We start from the raw sequence: 26,854 nt of genomic DNA on the forward strand, positions 1-26,854 counted from the left end.
ACATTCAGAGTCACACACGCAGTGACGGCTGGCAATGCCTCTAGAGCGTGGTCTCTGGTGGGCCGCTGAGGACCATCAGTGGGAGAAGCCCCGGGAAGGACCCGATTTCAGCCGCTGATACACCACCAGGTCCTGGACTAAACCCGCCTTAGCTCAGCTTCCTTTCCCTCCCTTTATTCCCAGGACCGCAGAGCCTGCTAGTGACAGTCCCTTACCTTTGGGAAGGGATCGTGCAGTTTCTTCTGCAACCAGCCCGGGGCTCCACTTGCAGACATGAGGTAGGACAGGCTCCCACCTGGCCCCTGGCTGAGCTACCCTGTAATTGCCAGCACTGGCCAGTCTAAGTGGCAGCAAAGTTGGTGAGAGGAGGGGCATCCTCAGACGCAGGTGGTGGGCACCTCTGTGAGCTACAGCCTCCTGTACTGAAAGCCGGGAGGGGTCCCCGATCTGAGGGGGACAAGCAAGATGAGCAAGCTAGGCCCCTGGGCCAGCCTGGGCCGGCCTCCGAGTGTGAACACAGGCGGGCGGGATGCGGGCAGGAGCCGCCCAGAGAAAAGGGAAGGGGACCTCAGGAGGGGAGGCCAGACAGACTGGACATCGGTCTGAGATGCCTTAGCTGTCGCCCACGTCACAGGATTCGATGCCCCGTCACAGGATTCGTAGCTGGGAGACCTTTGTGATGGACTGGATTCAAATGCAGACCCTAGGTGCACAATGCTGCAAAGGCCAGAGAGAGCAAACAAAGAACACAGTAACTGGGTCAAACCGCAGGGCACAGGCTTCTTGAGGATGTTCCCTGTGACCAACGGCAGACCCCGGGCCCAGGAAACCAGGCACCTGATTTTTCAAGAGAAGCTGTGAATCCGGACTAATGTGTAAAGTCTTAATTTTGAAAGCACTAGGCAGGCTAAACCCAGCATCTTTGGGTCAAGATGGGCTCAAGGGCTATCGGCCCTATCCCAACGCAAACCCCACCCTCCCCTCCGACAAACAGAAACAAAACAAGCAGAACAAAGGACACAAAGAAGGAAAGGGCTGTCCTGGGGCACTAATACTAAGGGGGGAAGGGAGGGTTGTAAAACAGAAACACAGACTCAGATTCCAAAGTTCTGTATTTTTCAAAATAAAGATCACACATTGTTTAGAGACAATCTACACAAGAGTTACAAAAAATAGTTGCCCAGGCATAAGCATACACAGGTTTGTTAATTATACACATATGGTTACAAGTGTGCTTGCAAAAAAGTTCATTGGAAATATACACAAGGCTCTGGAAATGTACACCGTGTAGTGTTACAATTCTATATTCAAACAAGGAAAATTGACAGTATGTTACATTCACTTACAAGTAGACAAAATGCAAAATACAGTTCATCTTCTGTACAAAAAGGAAGGGCAATTCACACTTTACAAGGCGAGAGGGGCTCTGATTGTGAGGAAAGCTAGGGCAGGGCTGAACTTTGCACGTCCTTACGACTGTCACAAAATAAGCAAAACATTACTTTTTTAGGGTTAAAAAAAACACTAGTGTGAACTGAATCATCTTGAGTAACATTTAGAAAGGATCTTGCTACTGTGGGACTAGGTGGCAAATAAAACCAAGCTATTTTTTTCCTTTTTAAACATTTAACTAGGCTGTATAAAGAACATTTATTCCTTCAAAAGAAAAAAAATTTACTTCTGGTTGAAATTACAATTTACAATATACAACACTATATGCTACGACCATAAAAGGTGTGAATATACACTGAATGCACAGGGCTGGCTAATTCTCTTTTCTTCCCAAAAAACGTGTTTATGTTGATTCAAACTTCTCCACATTTACATTACAGGTATACAAATGTACAATTGTACAATCAAAAGTATGTTCGACTACTAGGGTACATTATAGATACAGATTAGACATCAAAACAAGAAAATACTACAAATTTGTATATATGCAAAGTCTACACCAAGTATACACTATATATTTATAGAAGCAAGACCAAAAGCAGAGTTGGATTTTTTTTTTTTTTTCTCATGCTAAATAATCAGATTTTGCCTTTCAATGTTAACAGAAAAAAAAATCCAGTAGGCAGTAAACAAGTTACACCCGCCCGGCCTTGAAAGACATCCTAGGAGCTCACATCTCCTCCTCACAAAACACACTACACATCTTCTTCAGCATAATAGTCTCCAAAAAAGGCAATTTTTTGAAGTTTCATAAACTTAATGTCATTAACTGAAGCTTTAGCAACTCTAAAACAATTTTCATTATATATATATATGTATATATATATATATATATGTTTTATAAACAGTGTTAAATGCCAGTTTGGGGTCATTTAACAAAATTCAAATTTCTCAGGTTTTTTTGTTTGTTTTTGTTTTTTACTAAAATGAGGAGGTGGGGAAGAGCTATTTGCAAAACTTGCCAGCAAGGCAAAATGGATTAAAAACATTTTTTTCTTTTTTTTTTTTTAACTTTTTTTTGTTAAACCAACCACCCTGAAAGTTTCCACACGTGTAATATAGATACAACATTGAACAAAATATGTGGCCTCCCATGTACATTGGTTACCTATGTACAAGTATCCTATACACCAGTAAAACAACAGGGCAATTAGTCAATTAAAAAAAATAATTAGTACATGTTATGCGTAATAAAATTAAACAAATTTACAAAGGCTTTTCCACTTGTGGATTTGATTCCTTTTTTTTTGGAGGAGCGGGTAATCCTGGAGCAACCATTTACCCATGTCGGCTTCCATACTAGAACATTTCTGGTTGCTGGCTGGATTCGCCTGTGGGCCAGTGAGGTCAGTGAACGAGGGGACAGGGTGACACTGCCTCAGATGATACCATTCGGGGGGCCACAGATGGGCCCTAAGTCAACGCCATTCTTCATGTAGTACTTCTCCAGCTTGGCCAAGATGTGCTTGCCGTAGGTGTACTTGCGGAGAGTGGCGATGTGGGGCCGGATCTGGGGAGGAAGCACAGGCTGTGTTACTCTGGCCTGCACATGGACCTGGGCGGGCTCCCGCTGTGCTCCCAGGGGGCTCCCGCTGTGCTCTGGGCACCGAAGTGCTCACTCTAAGAGCCCACGAGGCAACACCTTCCCCTGGTTCAGTCAAAGCGCCGTGATTCTAGAGCTATGGTGGGTGACCCATCCGAGCAGGCGACCGGAGGAGCCCCTATCCTGAGCACTGGCATAGGACACGAGGGTTCTGGGGGCGGCTGGTTGCGGACCACTTCCGGGTCAGTGCACGGAACACGTGCATCCTGACCAACAGCCACAGTGCCGCTGCACAGCACCTTCCGAGGCTGCTTTCAGCCTCTGCCCCCACTCAAGGCGCCTCCTCGGCTCCCCTCAGCTGTGAGAGTTTCTTTCTGGGCACCACGAACCCTGAGCTGAGCTTATCACCTGATCCTGCCTCTAGTTCACAGAGGATCACAGAAAACTTCTAACGACAACAATAAAAATGACTAGTGTTGGCCGGGCATTGTTCATTTCCGCCTCACGAGGCAGCTGTGATTATCCCCGTTCACGGTGCCTGAGTCACACACCCAAGGTCAAATGGCTCCCAAGGCACAGGTGTTTGGTCTCGCAGCAGTGGGAGGGGGACGGGGTCCCTCCCGGCTCTGCACCCACAGCACCACCCACCGCGCTGGGCTCTTGCAGCACCCAGGTCCGGCTCATTGTCCTCTGTTCTCCATCCCAGACACAAGAGGTGCTTCCTTGCCGGGAGCTCCTGGAGCTTTCTACACGGCCTGGCTACGGCACAGAGCACAGTGCGTTCACAATCGCCGGTTTAGCCACTGCTGGTGCCACAGGGACAGTGAATGACCGCGTTTACCGGGCTGCTTCCCCATCCTGAGGCGCACCCGCACACTCACACCGGACGCCCACACCAGGGTGGATGGACACGCTCTACTTCGAGAGCTCCACGTAGGCCACGTGGCGACTCCGTCTGCTCAGCCACGTCCTGGAGTGTCGAGGACACCGGAAACCGCTTCTGCACCACAGGGTGCGGACCCAGCAGCTACGACACCCTCATCTACAAGCCCGCGTGGGGAACCATTAATAGCCCCGGGCCCAATCCTGAGCTGTGTGACCCACACCATTCGCCTCAACTCCTCTGGAGAGAGGACGTGAGACAATGCTACGCTTGCACTTGGGATGTAGCGAGGCCCCAGACACGTCTTGGTCATCAGAACGTGAGGTTCAAGACCCCCTTGCTTTTTGGCGGCTCTCCTTTCAGAAACATTAGTGACATTCAATTCTTTCACCCGCCCTGTCCCTAGGACCGGCGACTGAGCAGTCCAGCCACCGGCGAACCTTTACCCTTCGCCCTTTCCATCGTGCACGCGCACATACACCGTTGTCGAGCTCCGCTGTTCACCTGATCCGGGGGGAGGTGGGAAGTAATGACCTGCTCTACCGTCTCCTCTTGCTCAAGAGGACTCTGTCTCGGAGAAGGCTGCAGAGCTCTTCGTGCTGGGATTCGTGGGACTCTTCTTCATCTTTCGGCTCCCTCAATCAGCCAACTGCCGCACCCCGTCTGTCCCCTGTCTTCAATCCCAAAGCCACCGCCGTCTCTTGGCTCTGCCGCCTCCTCACTGCCCCTTCTCCTACCGCCTCCCCACCTCTACGTCACTCGTCAGCTGGGACAATCACGTGAAACGCAAACGTGACCCGGCAACCACGGGCCTGCCCTACCAAACTCGCTTTGCTTCTTCAAATACCCAGTCTGTCCCCTGCTCTTCCAGGAGAGGTTCAGGGCTTTATCAAATGTCACTCTCTGGGGGAGCATTCTCTGTACCTCCACATTACAACAGACCCTGCCACATGCTCGCACAGCCCTCCCAACACTTCCCAGGCACCACCGCGGCTATCTGTGCACAGTACCGCTGTATTCAGATCCAGGAGCCCCGCCGAAAGGGGGGCTTGCTGTAAGTACACACACGAGTATTTGTCATGGACGTGCTTCTAACTCCCGTGTGTCCCCAACATCCCCTCTGCCTTCACCAGCGTCTCAACACACCTCTCCCTGAGCCTCCCAACTTGAAGGACTCCGGACGCCCCCAGCCTTCGACCGCCATCGCCAACACCACCGCGATGCCCCGTCGCGTTGCGTCCTGTTGCGAACTGGAGGCGGTGGGCGCCTCGCCTGGCTCAGAACGTGAGTCCTTAACAAAGATTCTCATTACCGAACTTTGTCCTCAGCGAGGGCAAGTGGCTCATCACTGCCAGACCGAGGCCAACACCTTCCCCTCAGATAGGGCAGAGGGAGTTCAGAGCCCAAAGGCTGAGGGTTCGCATCAGACGCACCCCGGGGCTCGCGGCACCGCCCAGCACAGACACAGCTGCGGCTCACCTGCTGGCTGGGCCTGCCCTGCGACTGTTCCTCCAGCCACGCACGGGCTGCTTCTGGGGCTTTCGGCGTCGCTCCCCCCCACACAGCACCTTGACATTTCAGATTTCCGTCCCTTTTCTCCTCGCTCCTCCCTAGCCTGGACTTGCCCTGCCGCCGAGCCTCGGGCACGTGCTCTTGCATGCCCCCCTGTCCCCCCACCCCCGGCCCAGCTTTCCACGGCTCTTCCCCACGCTGCGCTCTGTGGGCAGGGACCAGTCTTCGTCCTCCCCGCGCTGGCGCCTGGCACAGAGCGGGCACCAGGTCAGTGTGCCAGGCCAGGCACTTGCTCAGTAAAAGGTGGTGGGATGAACAAAAGGGAAGAAGGAGAAAAGGCAATAAGACAATCAGGTTGATCTGTGGGACTGAGAAGCTTGGGGACGGGGGGGTGGGGGGGCAGTGGGAGCAGAGGACGAGACACACGGCCTGAGGATCAGGGAGGGAAAACCCTCACAAAGATGGAGTTTAAGACTCTTTCACACCAGTGAACTATGAACCACGGAGACAATGGCCACTCTAGATAAAAGGAAAACAAACATATTGAGACACGGTCCAGTGACAAACTGCACTAAAAGAAGCCAGATGCCCACCTTCATCCGCATTTCAGAAACGTGAATTAGTGCGGGCCTTGCATGCTTTCTCTGAGTGTGACCTGTCCAGCCTGGCCTACCTTATGCATGACGATCTTCCGCTGTGCTGGCTCTGCCACATCGATCATCTTCTGGACCACGTAGTTGGCATACTGGTCCTTCATCATGGTGTATAAGGCACTGTGGGGACCGTCATTCATGGTGCATACCTCATCGATAAGCACAGCACGCTCCGTACGGGACGCATGAGTGACGCACTTCTCCACGACATTGCTATAATAAGACAAATCCAGGGACAACCCTTAGAACAAACCTTGTGAGGCTGTGCTTGTCCGGCCTCTGCCCCGACCTCACTGTCAGCAGCAGAAGAGAGCCTGACATTTTTGGAAGATGAATTCATCAACTGTCTGACTCTATGAGCCTCCACCTTGGAGTCATCTGTGGCTTCCAATGTGACCCATGGCTGGGACCAGGTGTCGGGCGAATACGAGCCCTAACCCGCTAACTGGGTGAGGGTAATGAGCCCAGGTGAGTGAGGGGACTTACATAAAGGCTCACATGACTGGCTAAAAGCTGAACTTGTTGATGATTATAATTTCAACACATAACCAAAATCAATGAATTCCCTCCTCTTCTGAGTGTACTAAGGGTCAGGAACAAGCCTTACTTACTGCCTGTATTTCTAGTGCCTACCACAGAGCACGGCACTTGAGAGAGAGGCCTTGCAGACTTGAGTCAGGAGTGTACGAGGAGGAACCACAGCACTCACTCAATGACCTCAGGTTGCCTCTTAAGAGTCTAGGGACAAGAACCACCTTACAGGTCTGTCAGCATTTCTAAACACTTCAGAAATACATCATCTTGGGAAAGGAAAACAGGAATGTGGCTACACTAAATCCAGAGGGGCCAGAGAGGGTGATTAAATTACATACAGCTGTGCCAATGCGTATTTCTCATCAAGGAGGGACTGATTCACTCATTAATGTTTGTTTCTAAAAATCAGCACTACTCTGCATCTTGTGGGTCTGTGGGTCTGAGGAAGTTGGGTGATGTCAAAGAATACACACCACCTGAATGTGGATTGCTGGAGCCAATACCTGGGAAAGAGGACGTCTGGTGGGCCGATGGGCAGTTGAAGGCTTTGTAAAGGGTCCATGACTGGGGGAAGGGCTGCTCTGGGTCACAGAACACTCAGAGAGAGTAGGGACTTAAATGACCAGACCTAGCTAATGTAGAAAGCCCCTGGGCACCTTGGTGGCTCAGCTGTTAAGCATCTGACTTCAGCTCAGATCACTCTCTCATGGTTCACAAGTTTAAAGCCCCACTTTGGGTGAACATGAGCCTTGCTCTGGGTGAGCCCCGCTTCTCTCTCTTTCTGTGCCTCTCTCTGCCCCTTGCTCACTTGTGCCCCCCCTCAAAAAATACATACATACACACAAAGTATATTTAAAAAAAAATAAAGCTCTTCTGTGACAATCCTGAAAGATGGCCATTTAGCCTCTGCTTGGGAATTTCTAATAATTTGGAAGCATTACTTTCTAGGGCAACCTACCATGGGGGTGAATGGCTCTGTTAAACATTCTTCATTTGTCTTACTTTTGCCTTCAGGGACTGAAAAAGGACAAATATACCGACTTCACGAGGCACCTTAGAGCAGGTACTCTGTGTCTTACTCCTTCCAGAGGCCAGACCTGTGGATATCTCAGTAGTTAAGTAACTATCACCAGGATAATCCCCTACTCCACAAGTTTTTACACCATAAGAGGGTGCTGCTCCAAGGAGCTCCCAGTGTTCTATCATTTTGAACACAGAGCTTATATATATTGCTTTCATTTAGAAAAGCAAATTCCCAAGCTAAACTGTCAAGAACTACCAACCTACTGGGCATTTCTTAAGATATGCAGTGTAGATCAAGTCTGGTGAGCTAATCGGTCAAGTCTAATTAAGACAAGAGCCTCTCCTTCTGACACCACACCATAGAAAACCTTCTCTTCCCACTTTCCTCCCATAGCACTAAACATACAACTAACATACAGTTCTATTCTAGTGTGAGCTTAAGGTGTGGCACCGTGGAAGTGAATCTCCTAATAACCACTGGCTTCTCCTCAGCAGAAAAGGGAGTTAAGATATTACTGAGCTGGTTCAGAGAGCACAAAGCCAGTCATGATCTCCAAATGTTCAGGCAAAGAATTCATCACCTGTCAGGACCGCTCGGCTAGACTGTATGTACCTTTGTCCACTCCAGGCCTCATTCCATAACAAATCAGTCCGCGTCAGAACAGAACTTCCTAACTGGATTGGGGACAGGACACTCACTCATCTGGATACAGGACTCAAGCCTCAACAGTGACCTGTCTTCCAAGGAAGCAAGCAGGTCAATCAGCTACCACCATGGGATCCCACTTGGCCAAAGGCTTCTACCCTCATGCATGACCGATGGTGCTGCAGTCTTTTAAGCTTATTGTAGTGTTTCTAAAACCGGAGCTCCCAGCCCATTTGTGGGCAGGGAGATCATCTTAGTGATTTGGGACCAGCTGCTGCTGCTTTTTAATGCAACAATTAATCATGGACAACACAGTTGTTCAGTTACACGTGTATGCATGTGCCTGTGCATGCAAAGTCAATGAAAATGTTACTTTTTATTCTGGGTCACTGCCAAAAACGTCAGAAAGTCACTCATCTATTTTATTGTTTTGTTTCTATTGATCTATTTCCAAGTATATCAGCTCTTTCTTCTGTTCTCTCTAATCTGCTGATACTAAAGCCACACAGTGAATTCTATTTCAGATGATTTATTTTCCTATTCTAGAATTTCCACTTTGTTCTTTTCACAGTAAAGCTTCTAATTCTCTACTAGCATATCTTTTCGTTCATTACAACCGTATCTTCCTTTACATCTTTGACTATAACTGAAATAGCTGCTTTATAATCATTCTCTGCTAACTCTAATGTCAGGGTGGTGTGGAACTAGCTGCAGTTTTCCATTCTCCTATTTTTTCTTTTTTCTTGATTATGGCCAACAGCACATTTTCCTGTTTTCTAGACATAATGAATGATACACCGTAGAAACAGTTCTGTTATGTTCTTCCAAGAAGGTGACATCTGTTCCTTTTTTCAGTGTAGTTAACTTCGCTGAGCTCAAACTGCAAGCCTGTCCCAGGCCGCAGGGATCCCAGTGCAGCACTTCCATCCTTAGCTAGGCTGCCTCAGGTTCAGCCCATGCAAACCAACGTGATTCAGGAGTCAACCACGTATTTGGGAAGTTTAAATGCGAGCCTCCCCGTCCCTGGTTCTCTTCCTTTCCAGGATTTCTCCCCTGTCACTTTGTCACTCTCATTGCCACGGTTGTCCCAAACTCTGCCTTATGGGACACTGGAGATTTCTGATCCCAACTTTAGAAGCCCAGCATGGAGCAGAATGAGAAGCACCTATAGGCTACAAGCCATTAAAGCTGGGAAATTCCCTTGGGGTGCCTGGGTGGCTCAGTTGGTTAGGCGTCAGACTTCGGCTCAGGTCATGATCTCAAGGTCTGTGAGTTCCAGCCCCCGCGTCAGGCTCTGTGCTGACAGCTCAGAGCCTGAAGCCTGCTTCGGATTCTGTGTCTCCTTCTCTCTCTCTGCCCCTCCCCCACGTGTGCTCTGTCTCTCAAAAATAAATGTAAAAAATTTTTTTTAAAAACTGGGAAATTTCCTGATTATAGTCAACAACACTGCACTATAAAAATGCTAAGTTGCTAAGAGACTAGATCTGAATGGTGTTCTTAACACAAAAAAAGAAATGGTAATTGGGGCACCTGGGTGGCTCAGTTAAGCGTCTGACTGAATTTGGGCTCACGTTATGATCTCACAGTTTGGGAGTATGAGCCCTAAGCTGGGTTCTGTGCTACACGGAACCTACTTAGGATTCTCTCTCTGTCCCTCCCCAGGGCCTGTGTGTGCACGCATCTGCTCTCTCTCAAATAAACTTTTAAAAAAATGAAAGAAAGAAAGAAAGAAAGAAAGAAAGAAAGAAAGAAAGAAAGAAAGAAAGAAAGGAAAGAAGGAAGGAAGGAAGGAAGGAAGGAAGGAAGGAAGGAAGGAAGAAATAATTGTATGTATGACATGATAAAGGTGTTAGCTGATGTTGCTGTGGTAATCATACTGTAATACAGAAATACATCAAACCAACATGCTGCATACCTCAAACTTACACAGTGCTGTCAATTATATCTCGATACAACTCGATACAAAAAGAAAACTCTGGAGTGCCTGGGTGGTTCCCTTGGTTAAGCATCCGACTCTTGATTTTAGCTCGGGCTACGATCTCATGGTCCGATCTCATGATTCGTGGGTTTTCCCCCCACATCTGGCTCCACACTGACAGTGTGGAGCCTGCTTGGAATTCTCTCTCTCTTGCACATGCTCTCTCTCTCTCCCCCTCCCTCCCTCAAAATAAAAAAAGAAAAAAAGAAAAATCTAAAGGGGCAGGCGGGAATTTCCCCAGTGCAATTACCTCCTTCCCAGTATCAATAAGCCTCCCTTTCCCCAACCCCTTCTGGTAACCACCTGCTCTTGGCCACACTGTAACGCCTAATGCCTTCAGCAAAATTTTTGGCATTTTGTCCACAATTTACAGTTGTCTGTTATCTGTGGGAGGATTGGGCCCAAAGTAGCTTTTCAGTCATTACCAGACCACAAGTCTATTGTAGCATTAATACTTACACTTAAGAGTGAGATATTAAATGCACTGAAAAACAAGAGGAGACAGTGACCCAAGGAAGAGTTCTAAGAGATTCTGCCCCTGCTTCCCTGGTCCTGGCAAATGTCCAAAAAATAAAAAATAAAATAAAATAAAATAAAAAAATAAAAAAAATAAAAAGGCAATACAAGGTCTAAGAGACCCTGATATGGTTAGGCTGCTAAGACACTGGATCTAGGAGCGCGTTTATTCCTTTTCTCTATTTTCCATGCTGCCATCTCATAAAATTTAAAAACTTAGAGATGAACAATTTAAAAACAAGGTTGTAGAATCACAACTGCTTTGGAATTTATCCTAAGAGTCAGAGAAAAATATTCCCAAAGTACAAATGACTATATTTGTACACCCATTCCACTCAGAAGACCATACCACTAATCCCTTGGAAGGGCCATCAATTTCTTCTCCAACCACTGCTGATTGTAAGTCACCTAAAACATCTTTCACAACCTGAGAATAACTAGTGCGTTTTATTCTTGATCTGCCACAACATGAAGACTGGAAAAGAGACTCAAAGAGTACTAATGCCTATACATCAACATGATACACTACGTCTGAATTCTGGCACCAGAGAGGAAACTGAGTGAAGAACAAGAACAAGTAAGCTAACAAAATGCCCAGTTCACCAAAGTACAAGATTTAAGCTCTTCAGAAACATAATCCCTGTATTTCAAAGTGGGTGACTGGGGGCGGGAAGAGCCACTAAGGGACCTGCTTTGTTTTATACTCTATGATAGTAGAACCATTTGACGTTTTAAGCTGTATATACCTTGAGAAAAACATTTTTGAAAGAAGAGAATGAAAATTCATTCTTTCTCCCTCGACTTGAAATACAATGTAATAATTCCTTCTGGAAAACAGAGTCTGTATGAATGCAAAGCTCGTACCTTGCGAATTTGTGCTGACTCAATACAAGTACATTGCCTCGGATTTCTGCTACAATTTTACTTTTATCCTCAGGACGACCATGCTCCAATACGTGCTGGATTACATAGTTTCCATACTGATCCTGTTGGAGAAACAACAGAAATAGAATTGATGTAAAAATTAGTTCTGTGGGTTACCTAAATCCTTACATCTAATCAACACCTGCCTACCTTCCTGTAGCACCATGACGGCCGGCCTGAATACCAACAAACACTTAAGAATTTTTAAAATGGATAGGGAGTGACGATTTTTCTCTATCATTACAAAACAGAAACGTATTACCAGACAATGGAATATTCCTCTATATTTATGCCCAAGGATCCTAGTTTGGTTCTTCAAAAGTACTAGACGCCAAAAAGTAGGCCTCTTCTTGTTTAAAAAAGGAAGGGGGGGGGGAGGGAGGGAGGCTGTGTAGGTAGGAATAAAGAGCTATTTTTCTCTCAAACAGAAATTTATCTCGTAAGAAAAATGGGAAACAATGCTTATGTCCAACAAAACAGACAATACCTAATTAAACAACATCACAAGCATACAATGGATGTACTCACTCATCTACAGGTAAAGATACTTTTAAGAGAATAAATGTGTGTAAGTAAGGAATTTCAGTGGCAAAAAGATTTGCAAGAGGCAAAAATTTAAGTGTACAAATAATACTTCTAAAAAAAAGTGCCAAGACCAAATGTGCTTGCTTCCGTGTGGCAGGATTATGGATGCTTTCTTTAGTTTTACTGCTACTTCCTGCACCTCCAATGTTTCCTCTTTTCGTTTTTTAAGTAGGTTTCGCGCCCAGCATGGAGCCCAGTGCAGGGCTTGAACTCTCGACCTTCAGATCCAGAACTGAGCTAAGATCAAGAGATGCTTAACCACAGGCGCCCCTACCATTTTTTTCTACAGTGAGTATTTAATACCTGACACCAAAACAAGCCACAAACACCAACAAAAATGCTGCTTCAGCACAATAATCCGACTTGTAGAAAGTGTTCTACTGGTTACTGCGATGTGGGAGAAATGTTTAGTGGCAGAAGCAAAAGAAAGTATCAAAGCAAAAAAGAAGTCCCCTGATCCACTCAGTTCATTTGAAATGATGAAGTTAAGACCCACAGAGATTAAACGACCCGCCTAAGGTGGCACCGCAAGCCGGTCCACGACAGGCGGCCGGCAGGCAGCGCCCTTCATGCCTAAGCCGGGGCTCTCTTCATCACCCATATTCACAAAACAAAAACCAGGATGGTATAAATGAAAACCTGCCCCAAAGCTTCAATGGGCATTTTAAACACGTGAACACGAACTCTTCTGGAACGGATACCTGTGCTGAGAAAACACACAAGCTGTGGGCCTGCACGAGCCCACAGGTGTTTGCAGTTACTCTACCGGCAACTCCACTACCTGTACAAGCTGCTCTGTGTGCTGGTGAAGCTCCTCTAAAATGGGGAGAGTCTGGTCAGGGAGACAGTGCTCCAGGATCCTCTGAATCACTCGGCAGCCGTAAGGATGCGTGGACAAAGCAAATACCTAGGGCAGATGAGCAAATAAAGCCAAAAAAGACAGTTGCCACTTTCAACGCTTCAGTGTTGTTCACATACACATTATTCTGTTAATCTTTGCAAAGACTCTGACAGAGAGAGCGAGAATTATTCTTACCTTACAAATGAGATAACTGAAGCTTCTAGAAGTTTACATAATGTGCTTGCAGCCATACAGATAGTAACTGACAGAGCCGGGGTACTACGTCCTAGTCTTGACTCAAAAGCCCCAATTATACATAGGACACATTTGAGTTCTCTCTACAAATAGTAGGGTGTATATGTGTGCGTGTGTGTGTGCGCGCGTGTGTGTGTGTGTAAACCCATTTACCTATTCTAGGGATTCACAAATGTACATAAATTCAGAGCTGAAAAGGACTTCTCTAAGAAGCCTAGAAAGGAACAGAGAATTAGTCGAGGTCATAAAAAACAATTAAGAGTCCATAGTGTCAAAAGACAGGGTTAAAAACAGAAAAAGAAAGGGCTAGGATCATAAATGCTTTCACCTAACCAACGCTGCAATCTTCTACATTTAATTAGGGTGTTTTTCCAGCAATGAGCAAGAAAAGCTTCCTCCTTTGTTGCGTCTGGAAGAAGACAGGCACCTGGGCTTCGGCTCCAGATCACTCAGTCTCGATTCTGTCCTTCCTAGTGTGAATAGTGTGAATGACCTGGAGCAACCCGCATCCCCTCTCTGCCCCCCGCTCTGTTACCAGGAATAATCACAGGAATAATAAGCACAGAAACAACAGCTCACACTTCGTAGATGTTGACCAAGTGTCAATGCACTAAGGGCTTTTTATGTGGGTTTTTTAGACGTAGCTGTATATGCACAACTGTGTACCTCAACAGTATAAAGCACAGTTCTGCTTGAGTCTATAAAAAAGGTTAAAAACTCACAGTCTGTAACAAATGAACTTATTTCACTCAACATTATGTTTCAGGTATTTACTTATTATACTGTGAAGTTTCTGCTGGGCAAGTATTTGAGTTTGTTATTTTAATTTCTGTCCAACCCTCTGCTGATTGATAGACATCTAGATTCTTTAGTCTTTTCTAGAAGAACAATGCTGCTTTCAACATGTCTAAATATGTCTCGTAGTATCCACATGTAGACATTCCCCCAGCTACACACCTAGGCTACGAATGCCAGCATAGGAAATACAAATGTTGAACCTTGACGGTGATACAAAAGTATTTTCCTAATGGCTGTGCTAATATCTATTCCCACCACCAGTGATCAGGTCCCACATTCCTGCCAGGACACCGCGACTGATGGGCAAACAATGCCTATCCTCTGTGTCCTTATTTTGCGTTTTCCTGACTAACAGAATTATGTTTTCATAGATGGACTGGCAATTTGTGTTTCTTTTGTCTGTTAATGCCTTTGGCCCGTTTTCACACTAATTTGTACTGTACTCTTTTGATTACAGGAGTTCTTTATATATATTCCAGTTATTAATTCTTTGACAGTTTCATCTTGAAAATATTCTCTCCCATTTGGTAGCTTAATCTACTTTTACTTTCTTTGCTGTCAATTTCAATAAATTGTAAAATGTTAAACAGATCTTTTTTCATTAACTCAGAAAATCCAAACAACCCCGAGTTAAAGCCTGCAATCTCCTTACCGGTGCTATAATTGAGCAAACCGCAAAACCTAACAACTCTAAAATCCCACTTCAATCTAGGCTCAGCAGTACACATGACTGCACCTGAAAATCTACTTGGTATTTACCATTTTTTTCCCTTTAAAGACAAAAACAAAAAACCAATTTCACAGACCCAAGGAGGAGATGCGTTTTACTCTCTTTGTTCCGCGTAGCTTAGGAGAGTGTGAGGATGATGCTTCAGGAAAAAGAAATGAATGACAACAGCCAATCAAGGGGCAATTCTGGAAAAATCACAGTATAAAAAAAAGAAAACAAAAAACCATCTGCCTGGAAGCTGGTGCTAAGATCATAGGGGCTCTTATGACACACAGGTAAATAGGAGAAACTAGAAGCTATCTCTGGTGGGGTGGCCACTTAGGGACACCCCACAAATGCTACCCTGTTCTCTGCTCACAATGGAAACACCCATCAACTTGTTTCCTTCATTTCTTTCCTAAGTCACTTACCTGCCCCTTAAACGCATCGATGATGAACTGCAAAGACTGGGGCTGTACGCATTCAATGCATTTCTGAACCACGTGATTACCATTCTGGTCTTTCACACACTTCAGGACGTGGCCGTCTAGCTCCCGAACCATCTCATTCTATTAGAGGAGACAAGGAAAGAAAGCACCACCAGAATCACAGCAAGCAAACTCCTGGACAATCAACAGTCTCCCTGCGAAACACAAAGCACCAGGCACAGTCTGTGACGAAGCAGCGGGACAGCACAGCTGTGGCACTGTGACAGCACACCGGCACCAAGTGAAGGCCGCAGTTTTTGCATGTTAGCAAACTTCCTGTAATAGGAGCCTGTCTTCAAAAAAGTTCTCTAACTCGCAAAAGGCCTCAGAGACTTTATAAAAACGTAGACATCTCTAGAAAAGAACGTGTACAAAGCACACTGTCGTCGAGAACTTCACATCTAATTTATCACATTCTTAACATGACAACCCTGTAAGGTACATATTATTAATAATGAGAAGAGCAGGGGCCCTGGGTGGCTCGGTCCGTTAAGCGTATGACTCCAGCTCAGGTCATGACCTCGTGGTTCCTGGGTTCAAATCCTGCGTCAGGCTCTGTGCTGACAGCTCAGAGCCTAGAGCCTGCTTTGGATTCTGTGTCTCCCTTGCTCTCTGTCCCTTTCCCCGCTCTCCCTCAAAAACAAATAAACATTAAAAAAATTAATAATAAGAAGAAGAATCAATCTATAGCTTACAGTATGCTAGACATATCTCTTAAGTGCTTAACACTCTTTGACCCAATGAATCCTCCTAATAATCCTGTGTACTGGACACTATTACAGATGAGGAAACCAGAGCACAAATTATTTGACTTGTTAAAATCACAGACCTAGGGGCGCCTGGGTGGCGCAGTCGGTTAAGCGTCCGACTTCAGCCAGATCACGATCTCGCGGTCCGTGAGTTCGAGCCCCGCGTCAGGCTCTGGGCTGATGGCTCAGAGCCTGGAGCCTGTTTCCGATTCTGTGTCTCCCTCTCTCTCTGCCCCTCCCCCGTTCGTGCTCTGTCTCTCTCTGTCCCAAAAATAAATAAACGTTGGGAAAAAAATTAAAAAAAAAAAAAAAAATCACAGACCTACACTGCCAAGATTCAAACCCAAGCAATCTGGCGCCTATGTGGTAAAACAATGTGGGTCAGTAATTACCTGTTGTCAGTTACATATGATACTGCACACACCCTCTGCCCACACCTAAGAAGGAGGGGACTCTGAGAGGGTTAAGTACCAGAATTCTGGTTACAGGTCTGTAACTCCCAACATGATCTTTCCACAGGGCCAAGGACTGAAGGACAGCAGGGAGAGCACTCTCAGAGAATACAGAAGACCAGATATTGAGTTATGTGAGTGCGTGACGTGTGTGTTTGTGTGTGTGTGTGTGTGTGTGTGTGTGTGTGTGTGTGTGTGTGTGTGTATGAGAAACTCCGGAAGTACAGGAGAAGACAAGACACCGGAGTTGTAAGCGTGGGAGCAAGCATGCGTGCACATGTGTAGGGAATGAGTGGAAGCGACAAGAAAAAGGTGTTGAGATTCTCACTGGATCCCTTTCTTGATGCTGAATACCTGCACCATGGCTGGGCCCTAGTATGTGCTGCCCAATCTCCTTGCTCGATCCAATCTCTGTCTACTCACTCCCCTGTGCTGAACATGTATTTATAGTGGGAACTACAAACCAGTCAAAATGGTGATGTTTGTGAATACAAGGTCTCAGATCTCTGAGTTGCTCAATATGTCAAAGCAGCTAAGAGTTATCCCATTTATACTGGGGAGGGGGGGAGAAATCCAAGATTGCAATGCCAGGGACCAAACCAGCCAAAGGCAATAGACTGAGGAAAGTTTCCTAAAGCAATTAATCAAATGCCAGGGAAAACAAATTTCTTCTGGAAATATAATTATGGGAATGGTAAATGGAGAATGATAGCTATATACAAAGACAAGGAACACTTTTAATCAAAATAAAGGGGAGATGGCTTCCTTGTATATTTTCTGGAGCCCATAAAAACTCCACTGGAGAGAAGTTAATTTCATGTAAAATAATAAACTTGCATCCAAATAACAGTAAACTATCCATACCAGGAAGAGTCCTACCAGGTCCACAACAAGGTACACAAAGAAACCAGACCAGAAAAAAAAAAAAAACACAGAAATATAGAGTAGAAAGAACAACTCAAGGGGAGAGTGAAAAGCAACTACAGTGTAGCCATCCAATCAGAAAAAAAAACAAACAGTAAACTCTGAAAAGATGGAGACAAAATCAACAATTTAGGGGCACTTGGGTGGCTCAGTTGGTTGAGCATCCGACTCTTGATTTCCGCTGTCGTGATCTTATGGTCGTGAGATGGAGCCCCGTGTTGGGGCTCTGTGCTGAGCGTGAAATCTGCTTAAGAGTCTTTTTCTCTCTCCCTGTCCCTCTCCCCAACCCACTCATGCTCTCTCTCAAAAAATTAAATAAATAGATAGATATCAACAGTTTATCACAATCCTGAGAGAGGGCAAAGATGGGGGACATTCCTGGGAAACTATAATACTCCTCCTTTCTCTGAGCTCGTGAGAATTATAGTCAAAGAGTAAGAAACTTCCATGTTCCAAAGAAACGAGAAAATTTAAGAAGAAAGATTCACTCATGAAGTTTTCATCCATGAAAATCCCAGGGAAAACTGAAACTGATAATGATTCTGATCATTAGAAGAAAAAAAGTAGTAGCTGAGTCCCTGCTTCTAATTCCCGACATACACACCACTTTACCACCGCTACGTCTCCGGACAGAGCGCTGAGCGAACCCCAACCCTGCCCGTGTGTCCCCAACATCCCCTCTGCCTTCACCAGCGTCTCAACACACCTCTCCCTGAGCCTCCCAACTTGAAGGACTCCGGACGCCCCCAGCCTTCGACCGCCATCGCCAACACCACCGCGATGCCCCGTCGCGTCGCGTCCTGTTGCGAACTGGAGGCGGTGGGCGCCTCGCCTGGCTCAGAACGTGAGTCCTTAACAAAGATTCTCATTACCGAACTTTGTTCTCAGCGAGGGCAAGTGGCTCATCACTGCCAGACCGAGGCCAACACCTTCCCCTCAGGGCAGAGGGAGTTCAGAGCCCAAAGGCTGAGGGTTCGCATCAACGCACCCCGGGGCTCGCGGCACCGCCCAGCACAGACACAGCTGCGGCTCACCTGCTGGCTGGGCCTGCCCTGCAACTGTTCCTCCAGCCACGCACGGGCTGCTTCTGGGGCTTTCGGCGTCGCTCCCCCCCCACACAGCACCTTGACATTTCAGATTTCCGTCCCTTTTCTCCTCGCTCCTCCCTAGCCTGGACTTGCCCTCCCGCCAAGCCTCGGGCACGTGCTCTCGCATGCCCCCCCCCGGCCCCCCCCCCCCCCCCCCGGCCCAGCTTTCCACGGCTCTTCCCCATGCTGCGCTCTGTGGGCAGGGACCAGTCTTCGTCCTCCCCGTGCTGGCGCCTGGCACAGAGCGGGCACCAGGTCAGTGTGCCAGGCCAGGCACTCGCTCAGTAAAAGGTGGTGGAATGAATGAATAAGAAGTGAAGGAAAATGGAAGGTGGGCTGGATAATCCAAGTTTGATTGGCCGGAGTGGTTAGTTCAAGTTGAACACAACAACAACTTACTAGTATTTTACTGGCTTTCTTATCAAACAAAACTGTCTCTTGTAAAATTACACCTACTGAAGCCTGGTTGATGAAAAGAGTGTTTGAAACCAACAGCCTTATTAACAAAACACACTTGATCTACTATAAATTTACAAAATTAATCACACAGCTCATGCTTGCCATGCACAGAAAGGCAGCCACAAGCACCAAAGGAAACCGTAAAAGAAAACTAAAGACTGACAAATGTACAGGATTCACTACCACACGTGCCACGGAGAAACATCGAACACCAAGAGAAAAGTTAAAGGGGAAACTTACAATTACCTGCTGGTCTGAGGGAATAAATTCAAGAGCTTTCTGGATAACACGGCAGCCATACATCTGCAGTGCCAATGACAGGACGTGGCCTCGAATGCGTTCTGCCAACGCCAGCTTCTGTTCAAGGCTGCCAAACTAGACATAATGTGTGGGTGAACACCATTACTTAGGTAGAAGGAAAGAAACCAGAGAAGGCAAAGCATCCATTATTCTGTATCAACCACTGGCATAACCTCTTTTAGCTCTGTCACTAGGATTAATGAACTAAACCTTTTTGTTCAAAAAAAAAAAATCTTTGTTTCTTCAAGGCAAGAGTTCTCAGCCTCTGACTGCAAGGAACCCTCTTCAATGTTGAAAAGCTTCTCACATACCCAACAACAGCAGTTTCACTACTAATACCTGCTAAACAAATATGGAATTCCTCAAAGCTGCCATTAATCCACTATTAAGTGAATTTATACTCCTATTAATTATAAGAGCATTTATACCTATTTACTCTAAAAATAGTAATACACGTGGGAAACACTGTTTATTGGAACTTTCGACAGTGTATGGGAAAGACTCAAGCACTTCTTGGAGCAAAGCTATGGCACTCAGGTGTCCAAGGCCCATGGATTAGAAAGTTCCTCTTTCATCTACTGGAAACTTAACATAGGGACATCCTGTTTTGAAGTAGGGTTCTACATCACTCTAAGAACTGAAATGTTCTATTTACACAAGGCAACGGAGTCTGGGGGCACATTAGTTGAAGCAAGAGGTCAGGCTGCACAAGTGCCAAAACTCTTCCTAGAATGATCTCCCATTGCTGGCCTTTTATTTTCATCTGAACGGCATAATCATGTGAGTGAAGGAGACTTTATATATAATCAGCTTCCCAAACCCACTCATTCCCCACACAAGGGAACTACGGACCAGGGACGTTGTCTGAGCCAGGACGTTCTCTAGCTCGTCCCAAGTCATACAGCTATAATCCACTGTTCATTCGGCCACCTCTACCTGCATATTAACCTCTAGAGGTGGAGAGCTCTACATTTTTAGATCTGTGACAAAAGGGTCACAGAGTGAAAGCTATTCTAAAATCAATAATGTAAGTCATTTTAAGTGGATTCCTTAGTGTATTGCTAACGAATCACTAACAAAAAAACTTAAGTCTTTATGAGAAAAGTTGGGAAGACAAAGGCCATGAGCCATTTTTTTTTTAATCTTCATACAAACTGCATAAAACAAGATGCATAAAATTTACAAATTTCTTTTGATTGGGGAAGGTAATGTCCACTTCCGGCATTTTTCTCTGTACCAGACTCTTCTCAATGTTTCATTCCCTTCTGGATTTAGGACTTGGAATTGTTGATATCAGTGTACCTGCCTTTCTGACACCAGTTTAGTGGTGGAAACAGACTTTAATCCAAAACTCTATTAATCCTTTCCAAAAACAACGGTAACAAGAGTGGATGTTATTCACAACAATAGAAGTAAATAAGAAACCAAAGCTGAAGGATCAGCTAAAAAGAAGCGTTTAATAATCTTTAGAACTATAGTTTAAAATAAAAAAACACTACAGTTGACATTCAAAGATAACTCTCTAGGAATTCTAAAAACAAAAATTCATTTTTGGAGCACGTGAATGGCTCAGTCAGTTAAGTGTCCAACTCCTGATTTCGGCTCAGGTCATGGATCTCACGATTCGTGGGTTCGAGCCCCACATCGGGTTCCGTGCCAACAACATGGAGCCTGCTTGGGATTCTCTCTCTCCCTCTCTCTCTGCCCCTCCCCTGCTCATGTTCTTGTTCTCTGTCTTTCAAAATTAAATAATTTTTTTCATCTTTTAGAACACTTTATCATGATCCTACTAAAATATCTTACAAAGATTATTTCCTCTAAAAATGACACGTTTAGCGAAATGATTATAACAATCAGAAGTAACGTGCTAGTTTCTAAATGGGGACAGCAGTTCTCCAAACACATTTTTAAAACAGACTGGCACATCTGTTTGGGTATTTAAATGATATACTGCTGCCGTATCGTTTAAATGGAGAAACATTTAAAAGCTCTTCAAAAAGATCACACACGCTTCATTCTGAGGACTGGAATGGGATTGCCATTCTAAAAAGAGCTAATGAAAATCAAAATGCTCTGGAGATTCTCTAACGTCAAAGGATAGAAGGAACAAAGGCTTACTTCAAAGAACTTCTGAATGACGTAATTTCCGAACACATCCACCATTAGCTGGTAAGCGGCCTGGAGGATTTCATTGAAGACAAGCTGGCGTTCAGCTGGTGTGGCTCGCTCTAGTTTTAGCTGAATGAATCTGAAGTACAAAAGAAATGGCAATCCTAGCATCTCAGGAAGACTTGGGGAAATAAGGATTAGCTCAATTTATATAATGTATCGGTTCTGAAACTGTGTGTGTGTGCATACATGGGCACACACACACAAGTGTCATTTAAATGAATTACTTGAAGGGCGCCTGGGTGGCTCAGTTGGTTAAGTGTCTGACTCTTGATTTCGGCTCAGGTCATGATCTCACGGTTCTTGGGTTCGAGGCCCAACAGCGTGCTCCTTGCTGACAGTAGGGGGAGCCTGCTTGGGATTCTCTCTCTCCCCACCCCCCTTCCTCTGCCCCTCGCTCTCTCCCTCTCAAAATAAACTGAAACAAGGAGGGGGTCAGGAAAAGAGAGGGGGTTGAAGGTGGACAGAACACAGGGAGAACCCTACCTGACTTTTTCCTTTAGAAACGAGTCCCACATCAATAAACTGAGAGCTTACAGCCCTTACTGTCTTCTTTAAACTCATGCTAACACAAAGCAGTAGTCAGTCATGACGCGGAAGAGTTGTTATTTATGCCTGCAAATGTCTTCTGAAGTAGTAACTACTCAGTTTTCATTTTTCAGGTTCAGGTGACTATGTAAGAAAAACCATGTTGTCTCTCAACCTGGTCTATAGGATCCAAATACAAGAAATCGCCCAGTCGCAAGATGGCAGAACTCAAAAAGGAGGTGGATTCTTTAGAAGCTGTTTCAGTGGGCACAGAGAGCAAGAAAGAGACATGGAGACAAACGGGAAGGAAGGACGGATGATGTCACCATAATTAGGCTTTTTCCCCAGGACCAGGGTGGTCCCTTTCTGTGAAGCCCACTGGAACAGCCAAACAGGGAGAAGCAAACTCTGTGTTTTACACGGCAGCTTCCTTCTTCCCTCTCACCTCTATGCAGACTCTCTCACATCTACAGAGCGGAACAACAAAGAAAAATGGTGGAGCTATCTTACTCCTGAGCAGGAGAAATCCAAACTTCTATGTGAATAATGTCTCTTTAAGAACTAGACTCTTGGGGCGCCTGGGTGGCGCAGTCAGTTAAGCGTCCGACTTCAGCCAGGTCACGATCTCGCGGTCTGTGAGTTCGAGCCCCGCGTCAGGCTCGCATCAGGCTCTGGGCTGATGGCTCAGAGTCTGGAGCCTGTTTCTGATTCTGTGTCTCCTTCTCTCTCTGCCCCTCCCCCGTTCATGCTCTGTCTCTCTCTGTCCCAAAAATAAATAAACGTTGAAAAAAAAAAAATTTTAAGAACTAGACTCTTAATAGTGATTAAAATCACAAAAGTGTGGGGACGCCAAGTGTCCAGCTCTTGATTTCAATTCAGGTCACGATCTCATGGTTCATGAGTTCAAGCCCTGCATCGGGCTCCACCCTCACAGCTCAGAGCCTGCTTAGGATTCTTTCTCTCCCTCTCGCTCTGCCCCTCCCCCATGCACTTCCTCTCAAAATATATAAACTTAAAAAAACAAACAGTAGCAAAAGCATGCATATATCTTTGTGTTAGTGTTTCTGTTCCCTAAATTACAGATCATCTGTGAGGTTCCCATGAATTCGGAACACCACAATAAGGTAAAAAGGTTTGTATTCAGCATGTGATCCAGATTACTAAACGGCTCTTTTCAATCACCCGGATATCTAGTGATTCTCACATCTACCTCCCTCTGAAATACATAATGGGAAGCACGCAAAAAGGCAAACTTTCGATTGCTTTATGGCAATTTACTAGTGTCTACCTTATCTGAGGCACGGAATTTAAGGCATTAAAATTTCAGTTACCTTAAGTGCCAAAGCCAAGTCCTCACCTGGACCCATGCTGGTCTTGGGAAAACTCCATTATATGCCCAGCAATCTCCCGCAGTTGTAAATTGGGGTACCGGTTATTTCGAAAATCTTCCAGAAGCCTGCTCCTGCCAGAGGGCATGACATCAGACATTCCATATCGCAACCGGGAGGAAGAAAACAGGGTGCTGCTGGGGCTGAAGAGACTGGAGGCACTGCTCGCGCTGCGGTACTTGGCTTCAGCGCCTGGAGCAGCAGAGATGTATCTTCCACTGCCATTTGTGAGTCCTCCTGTTGGTTACAGAACAGGAGAACTCAAGACTCGCTCTTAAGGAATTTTGTTTATGAGAGGAAAAAGCATCCCACACATGAAAGCCTGCATCATTTCTGATTTTGCTTCAATTCTGTTGCTTTCATGTTAAGATTCAATTCCATTCATGCCACAGTTTTTATAAGGCCAACTCACCAAAGTAGAAAGAAATTTCTACTCAGTACAAAGACTGAGAGGGGGACGCTTTTGTCCACCGACAGGGCACTCCTAACGATAGACAGTGCAGCCCCTCGTAAGTAAAACGACCGGGGAAGTGCCTGCCCTGTGAACCAGCACCTGAGCACCAGAAATCCGAAAACACAACGCACAGAGACCTCAGTGGTTTTCTGCTCTGAGTTCTGGGGAGACTCCTGCCATCAGTGGAATGATCCCACTCCCACCGGAAACCCTTCCTCTAAAAAGGAAAAGGAAAAAAGAAAACAAACCAGAGTACCCAGACTGGTCTGTTTTATATAAGGAGCCTCCCGAAAAGCTTTCAAAGAATGGTTTTGCCACTAAACAGAAATCTGAAAATCACTAAGGCACCCCAGGCCAAGGAGGAGACACAAGGAGTCGGAAAAAAGGACATATGCTTCGCAATGGAAGGTTTTCAAGTTCTGCATCCGGAATGGGCAGCTCTTAGCACCTTCCAGTGGGGCACAGGCTGAAATGACTGTGACAGCGACAACTCTCCTGCCGCTGATACTGTGGTTTGAACTGGCAACACGGGAATAATAACTGTGAAGCCCTAGAGATAAAATAAAGACCAAAGGCTTATCAAAATGTAAAGCAAACTAATAAATTATTATGAGTAAAATAATAGAAAATAAATAAATAAATAAATAAATAATTATGAGTACATTTTTTTCAATATTCTTACTGGTTGTTTCTTAACTTTAGACTACACTATAAAAAAAGATGGGTTAAAAAAAAAAAAAGCCCTTTTTGTGTGTCATTTTACCTCACTCCTTTCAAACCAAAAGGCAAAGTAGGTAAGAAACACCATAAAAGTCACAAAGAACACAGAGGAAAAACAACTCAGGATCCGTGAGAAAAGTCATGCAGCGTGAACTGTCCATTAACATCTTCATGAGATGTTAAGGAACGTCTGCTCTGGAGTTTAATGGCAGCTACAAAAAGATAACCAGCTTGGATTTCCCCACAGAATTCCAGGGCTCGGCTTCAAAGGCCTGGATCCCACAGAAAGTAACAGGACCAAAAGGAAAAGGCTTGATGTTACAATCTGTGAAACATTTACTGAGTATCTGTCCGATGCTAGGCACTACGCTAGAAGTGTTTCATACACACTTTCCACTGAATTCTCACTGTTATTTTCGACAAGGAGTTTTAAACTACCATGTATGTACCAGATGACTAAGGTGAAATGCTCACCCAAAGATACAAAACCCAAGATGATCATGGCTAGAATGTTACAGAACTCGACTCTAGAATAAGTGCCCTTGCAGCCATGTGACACTCATTTTCAGACTCAGTTATATCAAGTTTTCTTGTTCTAAAGGACTCTTTAAGGAAAGAAAAGAGAGAAGGTTTATAAGAATAGAGAAGGGTAAGGAGCCACACATGGCTGTTCTTTATTCCATTTCGGAAACAATTCTTTCTTCCCTGTCCTGAGACTGGGGAGAAATGGGCAAAGAGGTGAAAATCAAGTTAAGTCAGTGGCAGTCCTACAGAGTGTGGGAACAGCAAGGAACATGCTTCAGAAGAAAGAATGGCATACACAGAATTCTGAAAATAATTTAAAGATATTTTAGGAACCTGGTCACTAACAAAGGTACTTAGGGGAAAATAGTAAGTCAACAGAGAAACAGAACCAATCTCCTAAAAAAGCCATCCAGATATGGACGACAAGTATAAGGAAACCTGAACAGTAACTGGCAAATTGCAATTAACGCAGAGTGGATAGCCTCCAGAGTTAAAACTGGAAGAGGACCCAGTCAGAGGGGAACCCCACAGATCTTCGATCTCTGAGAGGCCAACCAGGTTCCACAATAAATATGAGGGAAAAATGTTCTCAGGCTTAATTAAGTAAAGGGAAAAGAAACAATTTTGAAATAGGCCAGAGCACTCTGTTCTTAAGCAGGCCTGACCTCTGGGGAAACTGGCTAACCAGAGCATAATATGCTGGGTTATCAGAGAACGACTGACCTAAGAAAGAGAAATATACAACTCCAGCTTATTCAAACCATCCTGTCCTACCAAAAAGGGGAGAAAAAAACTGAGAAGCCCTTGTGAAGTTGGAGATCATTAAAAGAGCCCCAACCACAGGACTACAGAACACTCCCCTCCCCCAACAGCTCACAACATTACCAAAAGCCTATTTATAGCAGTCCTGTTTACCTAGCACATCACACCCAGCTCTCAAGAAAAAATTACAAGACATACAAAAAGTCAAACAACACAATGTAAAGAGAAAGAGTAGGCATCAGAGACATACAAGGCAGGGATACTAAAGTTACCAGACTGGGAATTTTTTTTTCCCCCAGAATGGGAATTTAAAACAACCACAATGAATCTGCCATGGGCTCTAACAGATAAAGTAGGCAGCATCCACGAACAGATGGGCAACGCAAGCAGAGATGGAAATCCTAAGAACCAAAAAGAGATGTTAGCAATAAAAAATGCTGTGACCAAAATGAAGAATTCTTTGATGGGCTTGTTAGTAGACGAGGCACAGATGAGGGAAGAATCTCTGGGCTAGAGGAAGTATCAACAGAATCCCCAAAAACCTAAAAGTAAAGAGAATAAAGACTCAGAAAACCAGAATCAAATTATCTGAGGACAATTACGAAAGGTGTAACATACACATAATGGGAAGATCAGAAGGAGAAGAAAAAGAAACAGAAAAAATATCAGGAACAACAACCACCAAGAATTTCTCCAAATTAACGTCAGACACCAAGCCACGGATCCAGGAACTTGGCAAACACTAAACAGGATAAATGCCCCCAAAACTACACCTCCACACATCATCTTCAAGTTATAGAAAATCAAAGATAAAGGGGGGGAAACACTGAAAGAAGCCAGAGTGGGGGGAAACACCTTACCTAAAAAGGAACAGAGATAATTACATCTCACTCCGCCTCAAAAAGCACACATGCAAGAACAGAGTGGAGTAAAATATGTAAAGTTCTGAGAGAAGAAAAGCCACAAATCTAGAAGTCCATATCCTGCAAAATTGTG

The 26,854-nt window shown here is 45.2% G+C and overlaps 1 protein-coding gene and 2 non-coding genes across 20 annotated transcripts in view; all 3 read right to left on the reverse strand.

Annotated features, from left to right (window-relative positions):
* Positions 1 to 1,094: 1,094 nt before the first annotated feature.
* PUM1 (pumilio RNA binding family member 1) overlaps positions 1,095 to 26,854 on the reverse strand; it is a 134,403-nt gene continuing 108,643 nt past the window's right edge. For 14 of the 18 annotated variants that reach the window (XM_086716268.1, XM_086716266.1, XM_086716269.1 and 11 more), the window contains 8 exons: positions 23,367 to 23,634; positions 21,431 to 21,560; positions 19,253 to 19,387; positions 15,284 to 15,421; positions 13,031 to 13,156; positions 11,605 to 11,726; positions 6,064 to 6,256; positions 1,095 to 2,962 (listed from right to left, as the gene is read on the reverse strand). In XM_086716268.1, the coding sequence (XP_086572394.1) occupies positions 2,831 to 2,962; positions 6,064 to 6,256; positions 11,605 to 11,726; positions 13,031 to 13,156; positions 15,284 to 15,421; positions 19,253 to 19,387; positions 21,431 to 21,560; positions 23,367 to 23,634 (1,244 nt within the window). In that variant the 3' untranslated portion in view covers positions 1,095 to 2,830. The remainder of the gene's footprint in view (positions 2,963 to 6,063; positions 6,257 to 11,604; positions 11,727 to 13,030; positions 13,157 to 15,283; positions 15,422 to 19,252; positions 19,388 to 21,430; positions 21,561 to 23,366; positions 23,635 to 26,854) is intronic. The other 4 variants (XM_086716267.1, XM_086716262.1, XM_086716275.1 and 1 more) reach the window with 1 other exon arrangement.
* LOC147577885 (small nucleolar RNA SNORD103/SNORD85) lies at positions 5,150 to 5,234 on the reverse strand. Its single transcript, XR_015255717.1, has one exon. It is a non-coding gene; the product is annotated as a small nucleolar RNA SNORD103/SNORD85 (small nucleolar RNA).
* LOC147577886 (small nucleolar RNA SNORD103/SNORD85) lies at positions 18,297 to 18,381 on the reverse strand. The gene has a single exon (XR_015255716.1). It is a non-coding gene; the product is annotated as a small nucleolar RNA SNORD103/SNORD85 (small nucleolar RNA).

This window comes from Puma concolor, chromosome C1 (genome assembly GCF_028749965.1).
Source record: "Puma concolor isolate L17-30 chromosome C1, mPumCon1.1.hap2, whole genome shotgun sequence".
NCBI classification, from domain to species: Eukaryota; Metazoa; Chordata; class Mammalia; order Carnivora; family Felidae; genus Puma; species Puma concolor.